A 20,412-nucleotide genomic window follows, 5' to 3' on the forward strand; every position below is an offset into this window, starting at 1 on the left:
AGTTTTTGACACCGAGTTACCGCCTGGGGCACGCCACTTAAAGGTTACCCAAGTTCAATTACAGAGATCCGCCTCATCGGAATGTCAACAGTTTGCAACGTAATAATGCCACATTGTTTGGTAACAAGTGTGTAGAAATTCCGACCATGTCAGATGTACCTTAACAGGAGTCCTACATGTCATATGATTTGTACTGTGACCTTTTTACTACAATAGTACGTGGAACAAATAATGTAAGTGTGCCCAGTTTACTGATAAGCTGTAATATTGTCCTTCCATACCAGTGGTTCTCAAACTATGGTACGCCGGAACTTTTTAGGTGGTACGCGGGTAGCTTTCTGTAATACCTAATTTAAGTCCGATTTAAAATTACACCGCAACCGACCCAAGGTTTAGTATCATTAATCAACAGAAAAACACTTTTTAGTTTCTCAGCCGTTTTTACAATCCTGCATAAAAGTGCATCACACCTTAATTGGGCCAAGAACAATTACTTTTTGTCCTATTGAGACATCATAACACACATAGACAAAAGATTTTGTAAGACAAGTGTTGTGTCAATGTACATACATGTGCCAGAAAATGTATCGATTTGTTGTGTTGACCGCTACGATACAGGAACTTCATTGAAATTAAAGGACTGTGAAGGTGAATTAAAATGCTTTTAAACCAGGGGCGGGCAACATACGGCCCGCGGGCCGGATCCGGCCCGCGACGGGATTTTGAGCGGCCCGCAGACAGTTCCAGGTCTTACATGATAATGTGGCCCGCGGCCATAGTCTGCCGCAATCCCCCACTACTTGCTTACTGCGTCAAATTATAGTTGTAACGGACAGTAACGCTCCCCAATAGCAAAAAACTTTCCCGCCGTTGTTACCATTGCACCTTACGTCCATTGTTACGACATAACTGCCAACCATGTGTGTGGCCTGCTTTCACGGTTTCCTTTGTTTCCACACGTGTAGCCTAGTAAGTGTTTCACCAGTATCTAAGTCTGTGGTGTATGCATTAAATTTGCTGTGGTGAATAATTTTATGTTATATCAGTTAGGTTGTTTGGACTGTATTGTATTTCTGATGTTCTTGAATGTATTTGGTTTAGGTGGTCAAAAATTGGTTTTAAATCACTGGATAAATACGCGATTAATGTATATCGATTCAGGAATCCGGCCCGCCAAGTACTTCATTTTCCCATATCAGGCCCGCCGACTGGAGAAGTTGCCCGCCCCTGTTTTAAAGCGTAATAACGTATAATGCAAAAAACATGAAACATAAAAAGACCTGTGGTAAATTAAGTTGGGGGTCCGTCACTACAAAAAGGTTGATAACCACTGGTTGAGGTGGTACGCAACGATAGAAAAAGTTGCCCGGTGGTACGCTATCCGTATAAGTTTGAGAACCACTGTTCTATACGGATTTTAGTAGGCTACCTTTTTGTGCTACAGCTCGGTTGAAGCTAGGCATTATTTATCGGATCGGTTTTCAATAAAACAATCAAATGTGGGGTTCATAAAAATTTGGTGATTTAGTGAAGAACATGGGCTTGGTTTTGGCGTAGAGGTGATAGGTATCACTGACAATCTATTTGTATCAAACGTGCAAGCATTATTTTTGCGCGACCTGTCAAGTAATCTCCCACGAAAACCCTGAACTTTTCCAACCCCTTTTATATAATATATTCTTCAGAACAATTTTACAACCCGAAAATTACACTGAATTTTACCAAAGCGGCATAAAATGCCCAACGTAGTTGTATTTTTGTGTCCAGTGACAATGAAATGTCATGATTTAAAATTCAAAAAACTCGATTTAATGAGTAGTAGAATACGAAAGCATCAACATATACAGCTCTTCGCGTATTTATTAAAGACACTTCACAAACGTTACAATGAAAAGGGTTAAAACTTAAATGCAACATGACACAATGTATTTGGACATTTCTTACTACCAGCTGAATTGTTTCTTTTCAAATACTGCAAGTAATAATTTCCACCGTTTTATGACACACAGATCCTTCTAAAGCAGGGGTGCACAACCTGCGGCCGTACGGCCGCATGCGGCCGAATAGACCATTTTGTGCGGCCGTGAACATGTTTATTAAAATATATGCACTGGCGGCCGTGATGTATAAACAACTCTTTTGCTAAATATTTTGACTTTCAAACTGCACCAAATAGATTTTGTAAGACTGAAAAAGACTTTACCAGCCTAGAAACCCCGTGCATCACACTTTATATACGCCTATTGTATGCAAATAAACAGTCACCTCTTGCGTCACAATGTACATTATGACGTCATAAACAGCTCAGACTGGTCGTCAGACTGTTTAGCTCAATCTGTGGATCAAGTTCAGGGCTTTTTGGACGCCATTAGATGGTTTATGTATGTGGGACAAGCCATATTTTCACATAATAAATTTAAAAACAAAAACAAGCAGGTAATTGGCGGCCGTTGGTGAAATAAAGATCTGCGATGCGGCCGTCTTTCCAAAAAGGTTGTGCACCCCTGTTCTAAAGCATTTTTTCACCATTTTTATTGCACATGCACCATTTTCAAATCTCAACTAAGATTTGAACCTTCAACCTTCTACACTTCTTGCTTTTCCTTAAGTTCAGCAATTCGGTAAATCATGATTTAACTCTTTAACATAGCGATCCCCATTTTTTAAAACCTGCATCGACGATGACGTATTCTTTATTACGTCATAGAGCAGTTCTCGAATAGGCTTGTTAAGCATACACAGCGGTGGTGACGTGTGCTCTGATCTCGTGACGTCATCAGCTTTGTGATTTCTGTGAAACGGACCGGAGACCATCTCTTCCGCTTCGAGGCACCTTAAACGTCCCAGGGGAAGCCCCAAGTGGTTAAGCACCTTTTTCATCTCCCCTCGGGGGTTTCCCTTGAGGTCTTCGTAGTTGACTATCATGCATGCGGGATTTCCCTCATGTGAGAAGTTGTTGCACAAGTTCAACCAACCGGGCATAAGGGATTTGAATTGGTAAATCTTTTTCGACGCGTAACTGTTCCAATCTGTCAAAACAATGAGAGTTTAGATAGATTATTGAGGCTAAACCTGGTTGTCAAAATTCCAAATGTTTCGCGAAACATTTGTTTTTGTGCAGTTCAGCTTTATAATCTAAAGTATTAGGTCTTGAAGACTTCATGACACTATGATTTTGTTTGCTACCAAAGTCAGTCTCGAATCACTTGAAATTGCAAGTTATCTCCTTGGACAACTTTTGTGTTTAAGCATGCAAGTGTGTCGTTGAATAGTTTAGGGTGGAAAGTTAGAATGGTTTAACAGTCATTGGTTAAAAACACTGATCACAAAAAATTAAACCTTTTCTATAATATCATTCCCGACGTTTGATAATCTCGTTTATATAGATTGTGATTGTTCGGTGCATAAACCTAGAACTTAAAAGTTGTAAATCGGGCAAGGTTCTGGTTTATGCCTGAACAAAACGAAATTGATTCGGGCCTGACTTTGCACTCGTTTTTAATTCTGTCGCAATTTTCTTAACCTTCGGGCCTAACACAGGCTTTGTCTTTAAGTACGCTTACAACTCTAGTTTGGTGCCTACGAAATAACTTTGTCAATCTACCAACGTTTTGTTACCTTTGCTATTGTAATCCTCTGCGCTTGCAACTCCTGTATGCCCTTGACCTTTTCTTCTGTTAAACTCGGACACTATCGAGCTGTAGGGACTTCGTAACACAAGAATGACGTCATCAAAAGTACACCCGACCGCCCTCGCGTGTTCAATATCGTGAACTTTCAGCCCGAACGTCATACTGTCGTTGCAAGAACTGAAAAAAATACGAAATTGCATCGATTAAAGGTTTTTGACAAAAAAGTTGTTTTTGTAACATTTGTATTCATGTAATTGATGACGTCAGGGCAAGCAGTTTTGTAAACTTTTGCCGTAAGGCAGTGGTTCCCAATCAAGGGGAAATTTCCCACTAGGGGGGAATTTGTATCACAATATCAATCACTTCCTGATTGTCTGTGCCATGTGTATATGGCTGCATTTGCCATAATGAGCTGAGAAAAGGAAAGGCCATAGAGCCTATAATCGAGAGTTTAATTTTTATTCTAAGAATTACATTAAAAATATTAACGTAAACAATATTTTAGCAAACTAGGTTTGTAGGGGGAAATTAGATTTGAAAATCGACTAAAAGGGTTCACAGGACAAAAAAGGTTGGGAACCACTGCCATAAGATATTGTATTATTAAACAATAATTGTACGAAACTACACATGTTTATGCCAACGCACCATGCTTCGCCGGGAAAGCCTCCATGGTACAATTTGGGGTCGAAGTAAACACTTCCCGTCCAAATCCCGGTAGTGACGTGAAACAGGTGACGTAACCAAGTGTTTCCGGATCCAGGAAAGCTCGCTATCGCCACCCGCCGGTTGTAAATATTACCACCTTTCAGTCGACTTGTGAATTTGTTCAGAAACATGGTTGTGTTGCAATCTGTTATAATAACATGTTTGTTGTCGGAAAAACAAGTGTAAAAGAAAAATTTGATAAAAAAAACAACACTAGAGCGAACATTATGATAATAGTTGATAAAAACTGATATATTAGCTTGATACTGCATCGCCTTTTTGTACTCTGAAAACGAAACTTAAAAAAAAACGAAAGCAGTATTGAAATTGAGCAGCAGTTTTATACAGTAAACTTAGGTTAATACAAATATTTTGTAATGTGGTAAGGTTTTAACTAATTGACATCGGTTAATTTAAACCTGTTTGAATAAAAACTGCCTGGAATAGGCGAATAACCGATGTCGATTAGTGAAAACCTTACCACATTACAAATAGTTTATTCCTCAAGTTTTGTCCGAATTAGGCTAAGATCAGAAATTGACTAAGCTTTACCGTAGCCTACATACTGGCCTATTATTTAAATCAGCGAAAAAGTGTTTATTAAAAGATCAATTAAATCAGCTCTTCCCAAACTGGGGTCCGCGGTCCTTTAGGGGTCCGTGAGGCAATTTTTAGGGGACCGCGAAGCGGTTGAAGTAATTGTATAATCTTATTTGGCGTCGGTTTGTGCCACTAAGTAAGTTTAAATCAAAGTAGAATTTAGAATCAACTGTCTCCATTGCTTAACAATAGCCTTTATTGAATGACAACCATCAGAAATGTAATTGTTCGCGCACAATTGTAGTGCATTTGTCTTGTCTGTGATGTCACAAGCTGTTTTTGCATAACCAGCTAAAATCCTGAAATCAACTTTCGTTTTTATGAAATACATATTTAGGCTCAAGGACCGCGAGCCCTCAAAATAATGGCAAAGAGACCGTTTTGAAAAAAATATGAGAAAGTTTGGGAACCTCTGAATTAAATCAAGATCGTGTTTTACTCTGAATGTATAAAACTGCAACAATTTACAAGATAAAAAAATCTGTTTTGGTGTAATATTACCCTACGTGTTACCATACATACTGCAGTTTGTATCAATAAACCCACCGTTATTTGGTAAACTATTTCCCCAGTCTTTGCCGTCTCTGTTGTTTTTCATCAACTTCATTACGAACTTTTTCTTCTGTCGCTGCTGTCCAATCAAAAACGTCTTCCACCTTGGCCCTCTGTTGCCACTAGCAACCAGCTGAGTTGCGCGCACAACCTTGGTGCCTTGCAACTGAATGACGTCACTCTCGGTAAGAGTGTAAAAAAGGGTAACTCCCTTGTTTGATACCAGATAGTATGTTAAAATGATGAGAATAATAATGCAGGACGGCCAGCGGATGCGAAACCACGTGACCTTTCTTCCGATCATGATTAATTGATAAGTTTAACCTTCGTTACCTATTTTTAAATTTCCATCGTAATAGCACGTAAAATACAAGTAGCTTATAAACTGTGAATCTGCTACCGTCGAAAAGATGTATTTAGTTTAAGGCCAATAGTTGTAGCTTTTTTGAATATCTTATGTCATAAGTCGTGGCTTGCATTTACGTGTTGCATACATTTAAGTAAAACACTTTCATAACTTCAACCAACTGAATAAACCGAATGCCTGAAATAACTTTTTATTTCACTAATCTCAGTGCAAAACCTGCTTTTGACTGTGTTTACTGATTTTAGTTTGTCTGGTTTGGGACAACGTTTCCCTACTGTTGTTGTCTACCATCATATTTCTTTGAACACCTGATTATTTTTATCCACAAACACCAGTCATTCACAAGGACCGCCTCGGGCAAAATTTGAATTCTCTTGATTGCAATGTGCCTCTGGCTTTAAGTAACAATATTTACTGTAAGTTATTTACTGTTGGCAATCCATTATTTAGTAAATTATATAACGAAAAGCAGTACTTTATTTCAAACCTCCTATTTTTCTCAAAAATAATATATGTGTACGATTTCTATGACAGCACATGGTAAACTGGGAATTCCCCTCTATTTTTTGCGTTTGAAAGTCAAGTGAATAGATCGCAAAAAAAAACAGTTTTTTATTGCATAAAATAACTTATTGTTAATTACTTAACATATACATTTATAATAATGTCGATATCAACATGACTGCATCAATACCAACATGTCGGTTGCTGGCACGCTGTTTGCGAAATGGACAACCACGTTTCAAGGGTAAAAAAACATTTTCATTATTTTGGTTAATTGGTATAGTTGTCCTATGATTAATTGCAAATTTAGTATTGTGATGTTAACTAGTTAATTTTATTGTTTAATTCTTTTTTCTAGTTGTTATATGTACACAGTGGTGGGGTTCAAATTTTTTGTCAGTCGGCCCATCACAAAAGTCATATTTTTCAGCCGGTTCTTATACAAAAAGTCTGTTTAAATTAACTGGTAATGCTAACCGATGGGCTGATCTCATGAAATGTCTTAATACGGTTTTATGTAACTGGCCAGTCTGCAGAACATGGCAGTTTCCGACGAGATCTCGTGCGTGCAGGGCCTATTTGACCCGTGTGCACATGTGAAGGCAGGGCAATTGAATGCCTTTGGTGCAAAATTTTTGCATGCAACTGCGAAAAATTGGGGTACAAAAGCTTTTTTTCAAAAAAAAATCGCAGCTGCCATACTCTGCAGACTGGGTAACCATACTCTACAGAATGCTGTGTACACAACAATTTATTGTCAAAATATAATTAAATAAATAATGTTTGTCACAAATTAAAATTAATACAGTGTCACAAAATCAACCCTTATGTTTTAATTTGCATTTTTATGTTTAGGTATTTGTGTCCGAAAACATGATTATCAACCTCTTACCTCAATTGCTGTTCGGACAATTTCAACATCAAGACCTAGAAATGAATCATTTGCCAGGCAACACGCAACTGGCAAAATTGACATGGTTTGTAATGATATTGTTGTTGTCAAAGTGTATAATGACTATCATTGTTACAAGTTGTGTTGCATTTAAAAGTTGCATGCTAATTTTTCAAGTTCCATCCCACTTTTATTACATCAAAAAAAGTAACATACAGTATTTTGTAGAATTTAAATTACCTAGCAGACTTAACACCAAGTGAGCCTGTAGTATTCAAATGCTCCCATTAATTATATTCCTAAATGTTAAATATTGGATTGTGTTTTTTGCCAATGAAATTAACATACTGTTTGACGTTTTGCATTTTTTTTACCTCAATGTCACATCCATAACGACCATATGAAACCATTTATCGACCATATATAAAACCGTAAATCGACCATAAACCATTTATCGACCATATATAAAACCGTAAATCGACCATATAAACCATTTAACTACCATATATGAAATCATACTTCGACCATATGAAACCATTTATTGACCATATGTGAAACCATTCATAGGCCAACTGGGTAAATAAATTCTGAATAAACTAGGTGCAGAAAATATAGGAATCACAGTTTTAAATATGTCTTCGCATACATATTATAGTTGTAGTTAATAATTATTGTTCTTGTTGACACAAAATCATAAGTCTTATTTTTAAACAATGTTTGTTTCTGTTTCAGAGCTGGGTGTTTCCATATCCTACTGTTGGTTCTGAAGAAGGCCTCAATGAACTCAATGATTACTGCAAAGAAGTCAAGCAATATATATTGGACAATGTCAATTCGAAGATCCTGGATCATACCGGGATAATTAGTGATGAAATTATGCAGGTTAGTAATTGAGTTTAAAACAAAATGTTAGCATTTGCACTGGAAGATAAAGTTGTAGTAGAAATGTATATTAATGTCAAATAGAGAGCCAATAAATGATAAGCTGCAGACAGTACACACTATTTTTACATTGATACTGTGACACTAAGCCGACTTTACTTTGGTTCCCTAGCAGTTGCTTGGTCATTGTGAGCCGGTTTCCGTTGTCTTGTATGCCCAGTTAAGACATTGCACAGACTAGGTGAGGCATGGCTTTTTACCCTGTTACTTCCAACAAACTGGAGTGCTGTTGGATAGCTACGTTAACTAACCTGGCCTATATCTCGCCGCCAGCTGCACTGATGAGACCTTATAGGTCGCAAAAAGTGTGCACTGTCTGCAGCTCATAATGTATATATATTACTTTAGTAAATACAATTCAAGTAATTAGTGGTTACCATCAGGTTGAAACTTTTTGCATGGAGAGAAAAATCTGCTTATGTCGATACAATGTACAATCTTCCATAATTATGTGTGTCACTAAACACATGAAAAATTATTTTACGAACTTAGTATATATGTGTTTAGTTTTAGCTTAAAAATCTTTGTAGCAAAATTAGTCAAGTTATTTGTGTTAGTATAACATATGTCTTCTGTGCAGGGCCTAAAAGACCTTGGGTTGTTTGCATTAAAAGTTCCGAAAACCTTTGGTGGAAAAGGTTTATCAAACTTAGAGTATTATCGATTGCTGGAGACTTTATCGCTTGACAGTTCCATAGTTGAAGTTATACACGCTCACCAAGTTCCAGGACTGCAGGTGAATTTACAATAAATGAGTTTTGCTTGCCAAGTGTAATTTGTAATCAGATCTATCAGTGCTGGATTAACCATTAGGCAAAGTAAGTACATGCCTACAGGCCAGTAAAAAATCCAAGCCACTTTAAATGATTTGGCAACACTGATAATTCTAATTTTTTAGTTGGCAACCCTGATTTTCGGGCCACTTATGAAGTGTGCCTACAGGCCAGCAGACCCTTAATCCGGCACTGAGGCCTATCTATATGATATGTATTTTCTACAAGTGAGTTGAAAAAAAAAACACAGTTGATTTCTGCTGTGAATGCGTCTGGCACATTGGTACAGACATGAAACTAAAATACAAATTTATGTTGCCAGACAAGTGTGTGACAAAATATATGTACTGGTAGATGTTGGATAAAATTTGTTGACAGGACCTTTGACTTCTAGAAAAGAACTTTTTTGGCCGAGAAAAATGCAGGATTTTTATTTTATACATGCCAAGTAGACATACACATTGGTTTTGTGTGTTTAGTTGTTAATGAAATACAATAAACGTTGGTTAATCCAGGCCCATCTAAACCATCAAATTTGTCTGGATGAGGTGAAGATCTGGATTAACCAATGTCGATTAGTTAAAGCCTTACATCATAAAAAATCATTTGTACCTAAAGTTGTGTTTGAATTAGGCAAAGATCTGGATTATTCGAATCCGGTTTACCTGAGGTTAACTGTAGAGACAATAAATCACTGTTAGAAATGAATTTGTATTTTTAATTGAAGCTTTATTGAATTGTTTGCATGATTTAGGGTTTGATGCAGTTCGGAAATGGAGATCAGCACGATAAATATCTTCGACAACTTGCATCTGGAAAACTAATTGCAACTGTTGCATTGGAGGAAAAAGCTTCTGGAAGCGACATTGCCGCTATTAGGTAAGCTTACATTTGGGAGATAAAGTTAATGCAAAAAATACAATATTTAAACTATTGTTTGTATGATAAAATTGTCCAAGCTTGATTTTATTTTATTCTATTTGCATTAAAAGGATTTAATTATAGGCATATGTATGTAACATTTTAGTGATGGGACGAGTACCGGTACTCAGTATTCGGTATCGATGGTATCGAATGATTTCAGTGGCTTTAATGCCAAAGGCCAGTTTACACTATAAGAATAGAATATGGGCAACTTTTTGCCAATATTTGCTTCGGACAGACCAAAATTGGGAATAAGTTCTGCAGGTTACTTATAGTTTTTCGCTATCCTGTCGAAATCACATTTTTATATGCTTCTGTAAGTGTGTGTGCGCACATGTACCCTGGCCATGGCAGATAAATTAGCTAGTGATATACAACTAAGTACAACACTATATTTAAGTACTCGTACTCAGTATCAGTACTCACTTAAAAATCTGGTATCATCCCATCACTAAAGATTACAGGTGTTACTGTAATATACCTTGTTTTTTTAGTTGTAAAGCTCATTTAAGTGAAGATGGAAAGCATTGGATACTGAATGGAGAAAAGGAATGGGTTGTAAATGGAGGCCGGGCAAATTTATTTACTGTTTTTGCCAAAACTGAAGTAGTGGATCTTAATGACCAAGTTGTTGAAAAGGTAAAAGTTTTTATTTTTAAATATTTTTTTGCAAATTAAGATGCCACTGGTTACAGATAAGAGGCTGAATTTTGGTTTAAAACTTTATATTCATGCTTTGATTGCAACTGCTGGTCCCTGAGACGTGTTATGTTTGCGGAATGTACCAAGGCACCAGTGGTCTACTCCTGGTCTAATCAACTTATGCCCATTGGGGTTGTTGGTAACCTTGAGATGGTTGTCTCCATATCTTGTTGCAGTGATTTCTCTTATTCAATGAATGCAAATACACCAGGGGTCGGCAATTTTTTAGGCGACATGTGCCAATTTACTTGTCATTTCCATGTGTTCATGAGCTTGTGTGGCAAAACTGCCAATGTTTTTTTAAATAATAATTGTTTGTGCCAGCCAGCAGTAATCAATAATAAAGAGAAAGCAGAGTGTTTTGTGGCATGCAAGGCTGAATTTTAGGACAATGGTATGATAAAAACTATAAACAAGCAGTGTAACAGGTTAAATTGTTACTTCATTATAAACACACAAATCAGTTGGCGTGCCATGAAAAACCACCTCACGTGTCGACCTTGGCACGCATGCTAGAGATTGCCGACCCCTGATATACACATTACAACAATTTTAGCATGCGACTGACGAAAAAGTGTTTTCCAGTTGTGACCTTTATGCCATTTTATGCCGATCTTGTTTACTTTACATAAACATAGTTTTTACCAAATACACATTTTTATTGATTTTACTTTGCAGACAACAGCTTTTCTGGTGGAAAAATCATTTGGCGGTATTTCCACTGATGCAACAAACACAACTGGTTTAAAAGCAGCCAATAGTACGTTCCTAATACAGTTTATCGCTGGTTTCATAACAAAAAATCACATTAAACTTTTCTTATAGTTTGCACTGTAAAATTCGAAGACACACAAGTTCCGGTTCAAAATGTTTTGGGCGAAGTTGGCTTCGGTTTTGAAATAGCTGTGTCTGTTATAAACAGTAAAAGGTAAGAAATAAGTGATCACTCTCGGGTTAAAAGCCCTATTTAAAGCTAAACAACATAAGGATTAACCTTGGAAATGATTCCCTTTTTTCTCAGAAAATCACCCAACTACAATGATTTATTTAAGATATATATAAATTTATAACTGGGATTAGCCCTAAAGAATCTATACCAGGGGTCTGCAACCTTTTAGGCGACCCATGCCAATTTACTTTTTATTTTTATGTGTTTATAACCTTGCATGGCAACATTTTTTTAAACAATAATGGTTCGTGCCAGCAGATATCGATTATAAAGAGAAAACCGAGTGTTTTGTGCATGTAAGGCTGGATTTTAAAACAGTGACATGTTAAAATTTGAAAACAAGCAGTGTAACATGTTAAATTATTGCTTCATTGATATAAACATGCAAATCGGTTGGCGTGCTGATTGCCGATGAAAGACCACCTTGCCTGCCGACCATGTCACGCATGCCATTGGTTGCCGACCCCTGAACTATACAGACCAGCAATCATGGCACACTTACATAGAATAATAGTATGCTAGGCTTAGCAAAGTGTTATACCAAATTAACCTGCCAACTCCCCGTAGGCTAAAAACATCTAGTCTGTGTTGGGATTTAAACCAATGATGGGAGAAAGACACCATGTAGGAATGCACATTAACCAGCTAATGCGGAATGACGCCTTCAATAGGCCTTGCGTACAATGATTTACTTAAATTCATGTTTTTCTTTGTTAGTCATTGCTCTCATTTTATATTTTTAGGCTTGTTAATAAGCAGTAAATGTTGGATAACATTGTTAAAAAGAGCAGAAAGATACAACCCAGTATTAGAGTGTAAACCATCACAGGTTTTCATCTGTAAATACTGGCATGTATATTTTCGCTTAAGTCTGTATTATGTACCTAATAGATAAAAAGGCTTAACACAACTTATATGCCCCTGTGGCTTTTTAAAACCTGATTATCACTTTTGTAGAGTCCTTCTGGCAAATGTAATTTTATTCCGACGTTTCGACGTCTTATACAGGTCGTCTTCATCAGGGTAAATAACACTGAATGTGACTAGTACAGTGCACAATAAACAAAGTAAAAAAGAATAAAACGCAAGCACATCACAATGCAACGAAATCACTGTTTTAGCGTTATCTCCTCTTTTGTCTCAAAAAGGCTTAATAAATTGTACATTTTATAACCCAGATTAAGCATGGGACCGATGATGGCGGGCCAGTTGCACCGTGCAATTAATGATGTCACTGAGATAACCAGTCAGCGAAAACGGTTTGGAATGAGAGTCAGTGACTGTGAACTGGCTCAGGAGAAGATCTTCAACATGACGCTTGACACCTACCTGCTCGAGAGCATGGTGTACATGACTGCTGGACAAATGGACAAAATAGATAAAGATGGGAATCCAGAAGACTGCTCCATTGAGGCAGCTATTGTCAAAGTGAGACAGAATGGCAGAAATTGTTTACAGTAATTGCTGCTGTTGTTGTCAAGCATAATGTCAAGTTTATAGAGCCCTTCTGGCAAATGTATTTTTATTCCGACGTCCTATACAGTTCGCCTTCTGTTATTTACCCTGATGAAGGCGACCTGTATAAGACGTCGAAACATTGGTGTAAAAACACAATTGCCAGAAGAGCTCTATGAAGTGGGATATGGAGGTACTGTATTTTAAACATCTTGCTTTGTTGGAAAAAAATGTTGCTTGTTTTTGAAAGCTGCACCTTAAGGAACCAAATTTTCAGGCATAAATAACAAAATTTGTCAAATAAATGTTAATTTTCAACTTTATTGTGGTGATTAAGGTTCCGTTTTACTTTTTTCATACTGTTTTGTAACAAGTAGTATTTGTTTTTGGTCAAACTACCTTTGAAGTTTTCTACTTTACTAGCTAAACATGAAACAGTAGGTTGTATTGATTTGCTGCAAATTTTTGCAGGTTTTTTCTTCAAAAATTGGTTGGTCGTCTTTTGCCGAATACTTTCAATTGGTCGGGTTAGATTCCTGCGATGGGGGATTTCCCTACCAAAGACTGCTGCAAGATTTTCAAGTTTCATCTATTCTAAAGGTTGAAATGCGTTTTGTGTGTAATGAAGAGTATAGGTTGGAAAGGAAAGTACAAATAAGTGACTTAAATACCAGGGATGGGCCAAAACTGCAAATGTTCTGTTTGGTCGAACACTGAGCATTTTATGTTAATGTTCTGTGCGTTGTGACATCACAAACATTCCCAATTCCACACTTTCCAAGGTCCCTTATTTCACCAGCAGTGTATTAAGCTATAAAGACCCCGGAAGTAAAAGATTTTCTGCCATCTAATAGTAGGGTTTCGTATGAACATGCAAATGTAATGCTCAAGTCGGTTTGTACAATGCTTGGCCAAGCACTGAGCTACTAGGGTTCTGGTTCAGCATGGCACATCCAGTGGTGGGATTCAGTCGGTTCGCACCGGTTCCATACAACCGTCTTACAAAATTTTATGAGCTCAGCGAACCGGTTAGCATTACTGGTTACTGTCAATGGATTTTTGTAACAGAACCGGCGGAAAAATATGACTTTTGTAATAAAAACGGCTTACAAAAAATTTTAATCCCACCACTGGGCTCATCCCTTTAAAATAGGTAATGCAGTAGGAAAAAACACAATGTGAGATAAAAAGTGACAAACTTTTTGCTGCTTATTTGAAGTGTGTTTGTAAAGGGTTTGTACCCTGAAAGTTTTTTTCGTTGTTGTCAGGGTTCCGATGAAGTTTTAAAATTGTATATTGGTCTTGGATGTTTGCAACATGCAGCAAAAGTGATGGAGGATAGAATAAGGTAAGCCTTACTACTATTTTTTTCTGACAATTTTGGTTTATATGTAGTAAATCTTTTTTCTTATTAATGAAATCTAAAATGAGATCTTACGAAAACAAATAAAACACTGTAGTCGATGTAGTGGTGTTCATGCTAAATTTTCTTGAAGATTGGTTTAAATGCTGAAAATAATTCGAGCCTCTGCAACATGCACTGATGATGACAACAGAGATTGTCGAAACGTCTGAACGGTGTATTCTTTATACACCACTACCTTGGCAGTAATGTTTATAAATAAAAAACAATTAACTTAATTTAAAATGAGCTGGTGACAAGACGTAGGTCGTATGTGCTAATGTAGCCACTCTACAGTACTTCAGTTTGTTGGCATTAACAGGCTGAAAACCATGTCTCACTAAACCTGTTTTATGTCGCAACTGGGAAAAACAATGGCAATGCTTCATAGACAGTTTCAACGTAAGGTTATTTTATTGTTTACATACAGAGCAGCAAAAGCTGGCGGATTTCGTGAAAAATGGACAGCTATGTGGGATGTGTCACGAATACAAATTCGTATTTTGCAAAACAAAGCAACTGTAATACCCCATCCGTCATTTGGACTTAAAGGAGAATCACAGACCAAGACTTGGTTGGATAAAAGACTGAATAATATGGGAAGAATGATAGAATCTTTAACGGATAGTTATGCCAAAAGGGTGTTTGAAGTACTCAGGGAGCATGGAAAGGTATGTTTTGATTTATTAGTAATTTTGTGCGGAGTTGGGTTGTGGCCCTAAGTTGAAAAATGTAAATAATTTTCTATTAGTGAATCTAACTTTCAAAACACTTTCTAGTTTGGGTAAGTTTTTGTGCTCATGTCATGTGATCGGAAGTGTTCATTTGATCGCGTTTTTGGTAGTTATTTTTCAAACTACATACCATAAACTCCCTAAACCTGGTTCTTAATCTTTTTTCCTTGCTGCACCCCTTTCAAATCACCAACCAATATTCACACCCCTTGGGTTTATGTATTTATGTAGAAATAACCTAACCAACCTAAACGATTCAGCATCCCTACACCCCCTAGGAACATTTTTTGTGTCCTTTGGGGGGGAGGGTGCACCCATGGTTAAGAACCTCTGTTCTAAATTGACCATTTCATTTTTTTCTCAGACACAGTTACTGTGTTTTTACCATTATTCTCTCCCCCTTGGTGTTATTTTAGCAGATCTGGGTCATGTGTTTTTCATACCATATTACCAAATTGTGTTGTTGTGTCAAGGTGCACATAAACAAAACACAACAAATTATGCTTACTGTGGCTGCTTTGGGGCACAACTAATAACAAAATCTTTACAAATTTCATTGTAGGGTCTTAAAAATGAGCAGGTCATTGTTGGTCGTTTGGCTGAAGTTGCAATTAACCTCTATGGACTTATATGTGTTCTCGCTCGGTGTAATAAATCTCAAATACTTGCACTCCGCAATGCTGACCATGAAATGCTTCTTGCTTTTGCGATAACGAAACGCTTGTACAAGGAAACCCATATGATATTAGATCTTATTGGACGTAAGTCATTTTACTTTTTTTTTGCTTGCTTGTGTTGATGAAACTGTTTGCTAGAAATACAACAGTCGTACTTTCGAAATAAAATAATGCTTAACTTTTAGACTAGTTGGTAAAACTACATTTGCCCGAAGAACTTTATGAATGAGGTATTTTTTTCTCAGTAGCTACAAAACACATTCTTTTTAGAATATAAGTATTTAATACACTATAGTGACTATACTAAAGCATTTTATGTGTTCAAAATTTAATTGCCCTTTACACTGTGTATTTTCGCATAATAATATTTTCATTTTTCCAGCATTAAAAATTCATGGACATGCAGATGCGCAAAAGAAAGCGGGTCGTGAGGTGGCCACTGAGCGGCGCTATTTGCCCTCCCATCCACTGGAGGTCGCACACCGACACGAGGAGCACCCTAAATATCTTGAACAAAAAAACAAAATTCTTGAGCTCACCAATTAGAAAACCTCACCTAACGGAAAAACATGCTCAAATTATGACTACTAGCTGTCAGTATGGAACAAATGGAATTGGTTTGTAAGCAAAACAAGCGGTTTATTTGTGAAAGTACCCAATAAAGTTATTTTTTATGATACATGAACAAGCCTTTATAGTGTGGCAAGTAAGTATGTACCTTAATGTAGCACCATGATGTACAAAAAAGTTTAAGAAAGTAAAAGATAAGTATGAGGCGTTTCAGTGGAAAATATCATTCGGAAGTCGAGTGCATTCAACATACACTGGATTACTATGATCAATTAAGATACTGTAAACAACAAACAAAATACGGCGGAACAAAAACTGGACAGTAGGGCAATAAAAAATGTACAAAAGAAGGGGTTTGTTTTGTGCTCTTTCGTGTACAAAACTACAACGTTTAAAGCGTAAAAAATACGGATTGAAAACACTCCAATTACATTTGGATTCTATCACCATTGTTACATCAGTTTGAGGATTGATGACTCACAGTTTGTGATTTACTGTGTTTAGAAGTGTGGAATTACGAGTAAACTCTTTATTGGCGCAACGGCTGCTAGGCAAGTATATTTAGATCCGATCGACAGAAATATGTTTGACAGGCAAGGCATTTCCAGGCTTTGTTTCCTGCCAAAAAATAAGGGCTTTGACAGTTTCAAGCTGTTGTTTACACAAAAAGTACAAAAATTCTTGTGACATTACATACGCGTTTTTAATATTGTTTCAAAATTGTGTTGAAATCGGGTTTCCCGGGGACAAAAAAAAACTGGAAAAGTTTTAAAAAAGACCGATTTTGGGCAAAATCCCTATAATAGTATGGAATTTTGGTGTACCTAAGTAGGCCTACAGTTTGCAGTTTCAGTAACCAAATGCGAATTGCAAAATTCTGAACATGACTCCGAAAGGTAGTATAAAGGCTAGATGAAAACAGCTACGTCGCTTCAAATGCTTAATGTAAGCAGGGCTGCCAATGTAAGCAGGAATTTTAACAAAACCCAAGACTCACAGCAAAATAACCCAAGAATTTAAATGAAAACCCAAGATTGCAAAATGTAATTAGAAGTTCAATTAATTAGTAAATTTACTTGTTTCATTGACAATTTACAGTCCGGAAATGCAACTTTACAAACTGGTAGGAAATGGTCAATGCAAGGAAAGGGAATATTATGTTCATTAAAATATGCAGCAATCGCCAGTTTACTCTTGTCTGTTTGACGATCACGGATCATCATCTGTTTTCTTTTTCATAAAATTAGTAACGTCTAGTTTACTGTATATTTTGCAGCATTAAAACTTCTGTGATGGTTAGCAGTTTTTATGTTTAACGAGCATTGGTTTATTTGCATTTTTAAGTGTAACGATGCATTCACTGTTTACTATCTAAAAAGAATTAAGGTCTAGAAAAGAGACAAAATAAAAGAGATGATAAAATGGCCTAGTGCAGCTACCCGAAAAATTTTTCTCGTTAAAATAGTTCTTACATATATTTATTTCATCAATAGGACTCAAAACCCAAGAATTGCTATAATTTTCAAATTAAAACCCAAGACGTCAAGTAAAAACCCAAGATGTTGGGGCAAAACCCAAGCTTTGGCAGCCCTGAGTGTAAGGCAGTATGCCCATTGATTTTTTTTCTTAAAAAATTAACTTATAAACCAAAATTGTGCGGGAATCCTGCATTGAATTTTATATATAATTCTTCATTTCTTACACGGTAGCTTGTGTGAAAGTAAGAAGGCCTCTGATTTATTGCTTGTATGCTCACCTTTGCATTTTACATCCGGGGGACAAAACTGTGACTGCCGACAACTGTTAATGATTTCTGCTGTTGAGGGAACTCTCCTGAAAACCATTTGGGGTTTTGAAGAATCCTTTTGTTCTTGTGGTATGCAGACCAGTGCTTGGCACCCCCTACACCCTGCCGAAACGACGGTGTATTTTATTACACACCCGAAAAGTGAAAATTAAAAGTTAGTTGTTTATGTAACTAAGTTGTATCTTTTACTTTTGGCGTGACATTGCCATAGTATAAGCAATTCATATTTAACTATGCAATGACGCCAAACGTTTAAAGCCCGTCCGTAAAGTAGTGCAGTTTATGAGACCCACGCCATACATGGAATTTTCGTTGGTTTAAATTTCGCGCCGTTGGTTGAAGTGTTGTAAACCCCATAATAGAAATATTATTGTGGGGACTGAAAAACAATAACGTTTTAAATTTTACTGGTTTAGAGCAAGTGTTTAGAAATAACTTTTATTTACTAACCTTTATACATATCTATTCTGGACTCGAACTTGTCACAACCGACATGGACGGGCCAGCAGTATTTCGATGCATTGCACCTTGACCAAAACTCGGTAACATTCATAGGTCTCTGCGTTGGTGAAGTAACTTCTGTTGTTGTGGATAAAATTGTGTAAGTTGGTGATGGCTCTATTGAAGTAAGTGTAGATGCGTCTGTTGTTGTTGTAGATGCGACTGTCCATTTTTCTGTTATTGTAAGAGCAGCACTTTCTTTTTCTGTTGTTGTAGGTGCGACTGTCTTTTTTTCTGTAGTTGTTGTTGTTGTAGGAACAGCAGTTTCTCTTTCTGTGGTTGTTGTAAAGGCGACCGTTTGCTCTTTTTCTAAAAGATTTGACCCCTCTACCTTTTCATTTATATTTCCGACCGCTGGAGTATTTGTTGTTGATATGTTTGTAGCTGTTTGTCTTGTGAGAAATACTGAAAAAAAAAACGGTTTAAACCCTTTTTGGACTTTAAACCCTTTACCATTTGAAAGCAGGTTTTATCACCAAAGCAATCCTGCGTGAACAAATATTTGGACATTTTTTGTCACTTCTTAAACCATGTTAATGACCAAGCATTAGTCATAGCTTGTGTCAATAAGGGAATTTCCTCATGTAGGCTACTTATGTCCAGACACACGAAAACCTATGCTACGTGTAAAACTTATGTGTAGTCACAAATTGCACGTTAAATGCTGCGCACAGTGGTCCTCAGATACTCAGCGAACATATGTGTAGATCAGTGGTTCCCAAACTTTTTAATATTTTTTTCTAAACAGTCCCTTTCCATTATTTCGTGGGCTCGCGGTCCTTAAGCCTAAATGTGTATTTCATAAAAACGAAAGTTGATTGCAGGATTTTAGCCAGTTGTGCAAAATTGCGTATAATAATCATCCAAGGACAGCATGTGACATCACAAACAGGGCAAAAACATTACGATTGTGCGCGAACAATTGCATTTATTATAGTTGTCATTCAATAAAGGCCGTTGTTTAGCAATTGAGACAGTCGATTCTCAATTCTACTTCGATTTAAACTAAAAAACGCCAAATAAGATTATAGAATTACTTCAATCGCCTCGCGGTCCTCTCAAAATTGCCTTACGGACCCCTAAATGACCGCGGACCCCAGTTTGGGAACCGCTGGTGTAGATCAAGACAGACCGACACATAAACCTTTATACAGCATATGTGACCATAGCATTTACTTCTACTCTGACACTTTTACATGATTTGCTACGATTTTCTTACATAACATGTAGAAAAACTGCTTAATATCGTGTATCGTATACTTTATACGTTAGCCTAACTAACGGTTAGTGGAATAAAGGATTGTGACTTACCTATTGCAACCACTAGGCATATCAGCAAGAGTCCAATGACGATCATAAATAGGCCGTTTATTGAAGATTTTTGTAGTTTTAGCTTTTTCAGTTTTCGTAGTTTGATTTGTTTGTATCTCCTGTTCTGGCTAAGTATTTCTTGTTCCGGCTCCAGAATGTCAAACGTCGAACTGTTTTCAACACTGCAATGTATTGACTCCATACCTTTGAAGTTGTCATACAAAATTTGCTTTGCCTAAAAGTAATGAATTGTCAACGTACTTGAATACTATTACGTTATATTGTATTATTTGATTTGCTTTGAAGGCAAATTTTTAAGCGTTTAGTTGCTACTAAACCAAACCCTTCTGAGAAACATAAATCCTTACATTAGATTAAAATAAAAACCTAACGTGCCTGAACCAAACATT

At 36.8% G+C, this 20,412-nt stretch overlaps 3 protein-coding genes across 3 annotated transcripts; 1 reads left to right on the forward strand and 2 right to left on the reverse strand.

The window, feature by feature from the left end:
* Nucleotides 1–1,842: 1,842 nt before the first annotated feature.
* Nucleotides 1,843–6,086, reverse strand: LOC145224350 (sialate:O-sulfotransferase 2-like). The gene is made up of 4 exons (XM_080090824.1): nucleotides 5,487–6,086; nucleotides 4,281–4,485; nucleotides 3,619–3,809; nucleotides 1,843–3,029 (listed from the first exon to the last, which is right to left on the reverse strand). Exons 1-4 carry the CDS (start codon nucleotides 5,794–5,796, stop codon nucleotides 2,611–2,613), a joined length of 1,125 nt encoding a protein of 374 aa, XP_079946950.1. The 5' UTR covers nucleotides 5,797–6,086; the 3' UTR covers nucleotides 1,843–2,610.
* Nucleotides 6,087–6,426: 340 nt separating this feature from the next.
* Nucleotides 6,427–16,492, forward strand: LOC145224678 (complex I assembly factor ACAD9, mitochondrial-like). Its single transcript, XM_080091227.1, has 14 exons — nucleotides 6,427–6,607; nucleotides 7,219–7,340; nucleotides 7,988–8,137; nucleotides 8,778–8,933; nucleotides 9,725–9,849; nucleotides 10,389–10,533; nucleotides 11,275–11,356; nucleotides 11,422–11,524; nucleotides 12,724–12,973; nucleotides 13,472–13,600; nucleotides 14,269–14,348; nucleotides 14,833–15,073; nucleotides 15,699–15,897; nucleotides 16,196–16,492. The coding sequence occupies exons 1-14, from the start codon at nucleotides 6,538–6,540 to the stop codon at nucleotides 16,357–16,359; spliced, it is 2,016 nt and encodes a 671-aa protein (XP_079947353.1). The 5' UTR covers nucleotides 6,427–6,537; the 3' UTR covers nucleotides 16,360–16,492.
* Nucleotides 16,493–16,539: 47 nt separating this feature from the next.
* LOC145224679 (uncharacterized) lies at nucleotides 16,540–20,272 on the reverse strand. The gene is made up of 4 exons (XM_080091229.1): nucleotides 20,003–20,272; nucleotides 18,641–19,096; nucleotides 18,140–18,292; nucleotides 16,540–17,001 (listed from the first exon to the last, which is right to left on the reverse strand). Exons 1-4 carry the CDS (start codon nucleotides 20,202–20,204, stop codon nucleotides 16,931–16,933), a joined length of 882 nt encoding a protein of 293 aa, XP_079947355.1. The 5' UTR covers nucleotides 20,205–20,272; the 3' UTR covers nucleotides 16,540–16,930.
* Nucleotides 20,273–20,412: the final 140 nt, after the last annotated feature.

Source organism: Phallusia mammillata, chromosome 4 (assembly GCF_965637545.1).
Source record: "Phallusia mammillata chromosome 4, kaPhaMamm4.hap1.1, whole genome shotgun sequence".
In the NCBI taxonomy this organism is placed as follows: Eukaryota; Metazoa; Chordata; class Ascidiacea; order Phlebobranchia; family Ascidiidae; genus Phallusia; species Phallusia mammillata.

Bases quoted from the DNA above. Each gene is read 5' to 3' on its own strand.
- LOC145224350 (XM_080090824.1), bottom strand. From the start codon at position 5,796: ATGATCGGAAGAAAGGTCACGTGGTTTCGCATCCGCTGGCCGTCCTGC. The intron at 3,810-4,280 runs GTGCGTTGGCAT...TATTTTTTTCAG, and splicing joins GGCTTTCCCGGCGAAGCATG to TTCTTGCAACGACAGTATGA. The intron at 3,030-3,618 runs GTAACAAAACGT...TTGTTTTGACAG, and splicing joins AGAGGATTACAATAGCAAAG to ATTGGAACAGTTACGCGTCG.
- LOC145224678 (XM_080091227.1), top strand. From the start codon at position 6,538: ATGACTGCATCAATACCAACATGTCGGTTGCTGGCACGCTGTTTGCGA. The intron at 10,534-11,274 runs GTAAAAGTTTTT...TTTACTTTGCAG, and splicing joins ATGACCAAGTTGTTGAAAAG to ACAACAGCTTTTCTGGTGGA. The intron at 12,974-13,471 runs GTGAGACAGAAT...AAATTTTTGCAG, and splicing joins TTGAGGCAGCTATTGTCAAA to GTTTTTTCTTCAAAAATTGG.
- LOC145224679 (XM_080091229.1), bottom strand. From the start codon at position 20,204: ATGGAGTCAATACATTGCAGTGTTGAAAACAGTTCGACGTTTGACATT. The intron at 19,097-20,002 runs GTAAGTCACAAT...TTTTTTTTTCAG, and splicing joins ATGCCTAGTGGTTGCAATAG to TATTTCTCACAAGACAAACA. The intron at 17,002-18,139 runs GTGAGCATACAA...ATTTTTTGGCAG, and splicing joins CCCGGATGTAAAATGCAAAG to GAAACAAAGCCTGGAAATGC.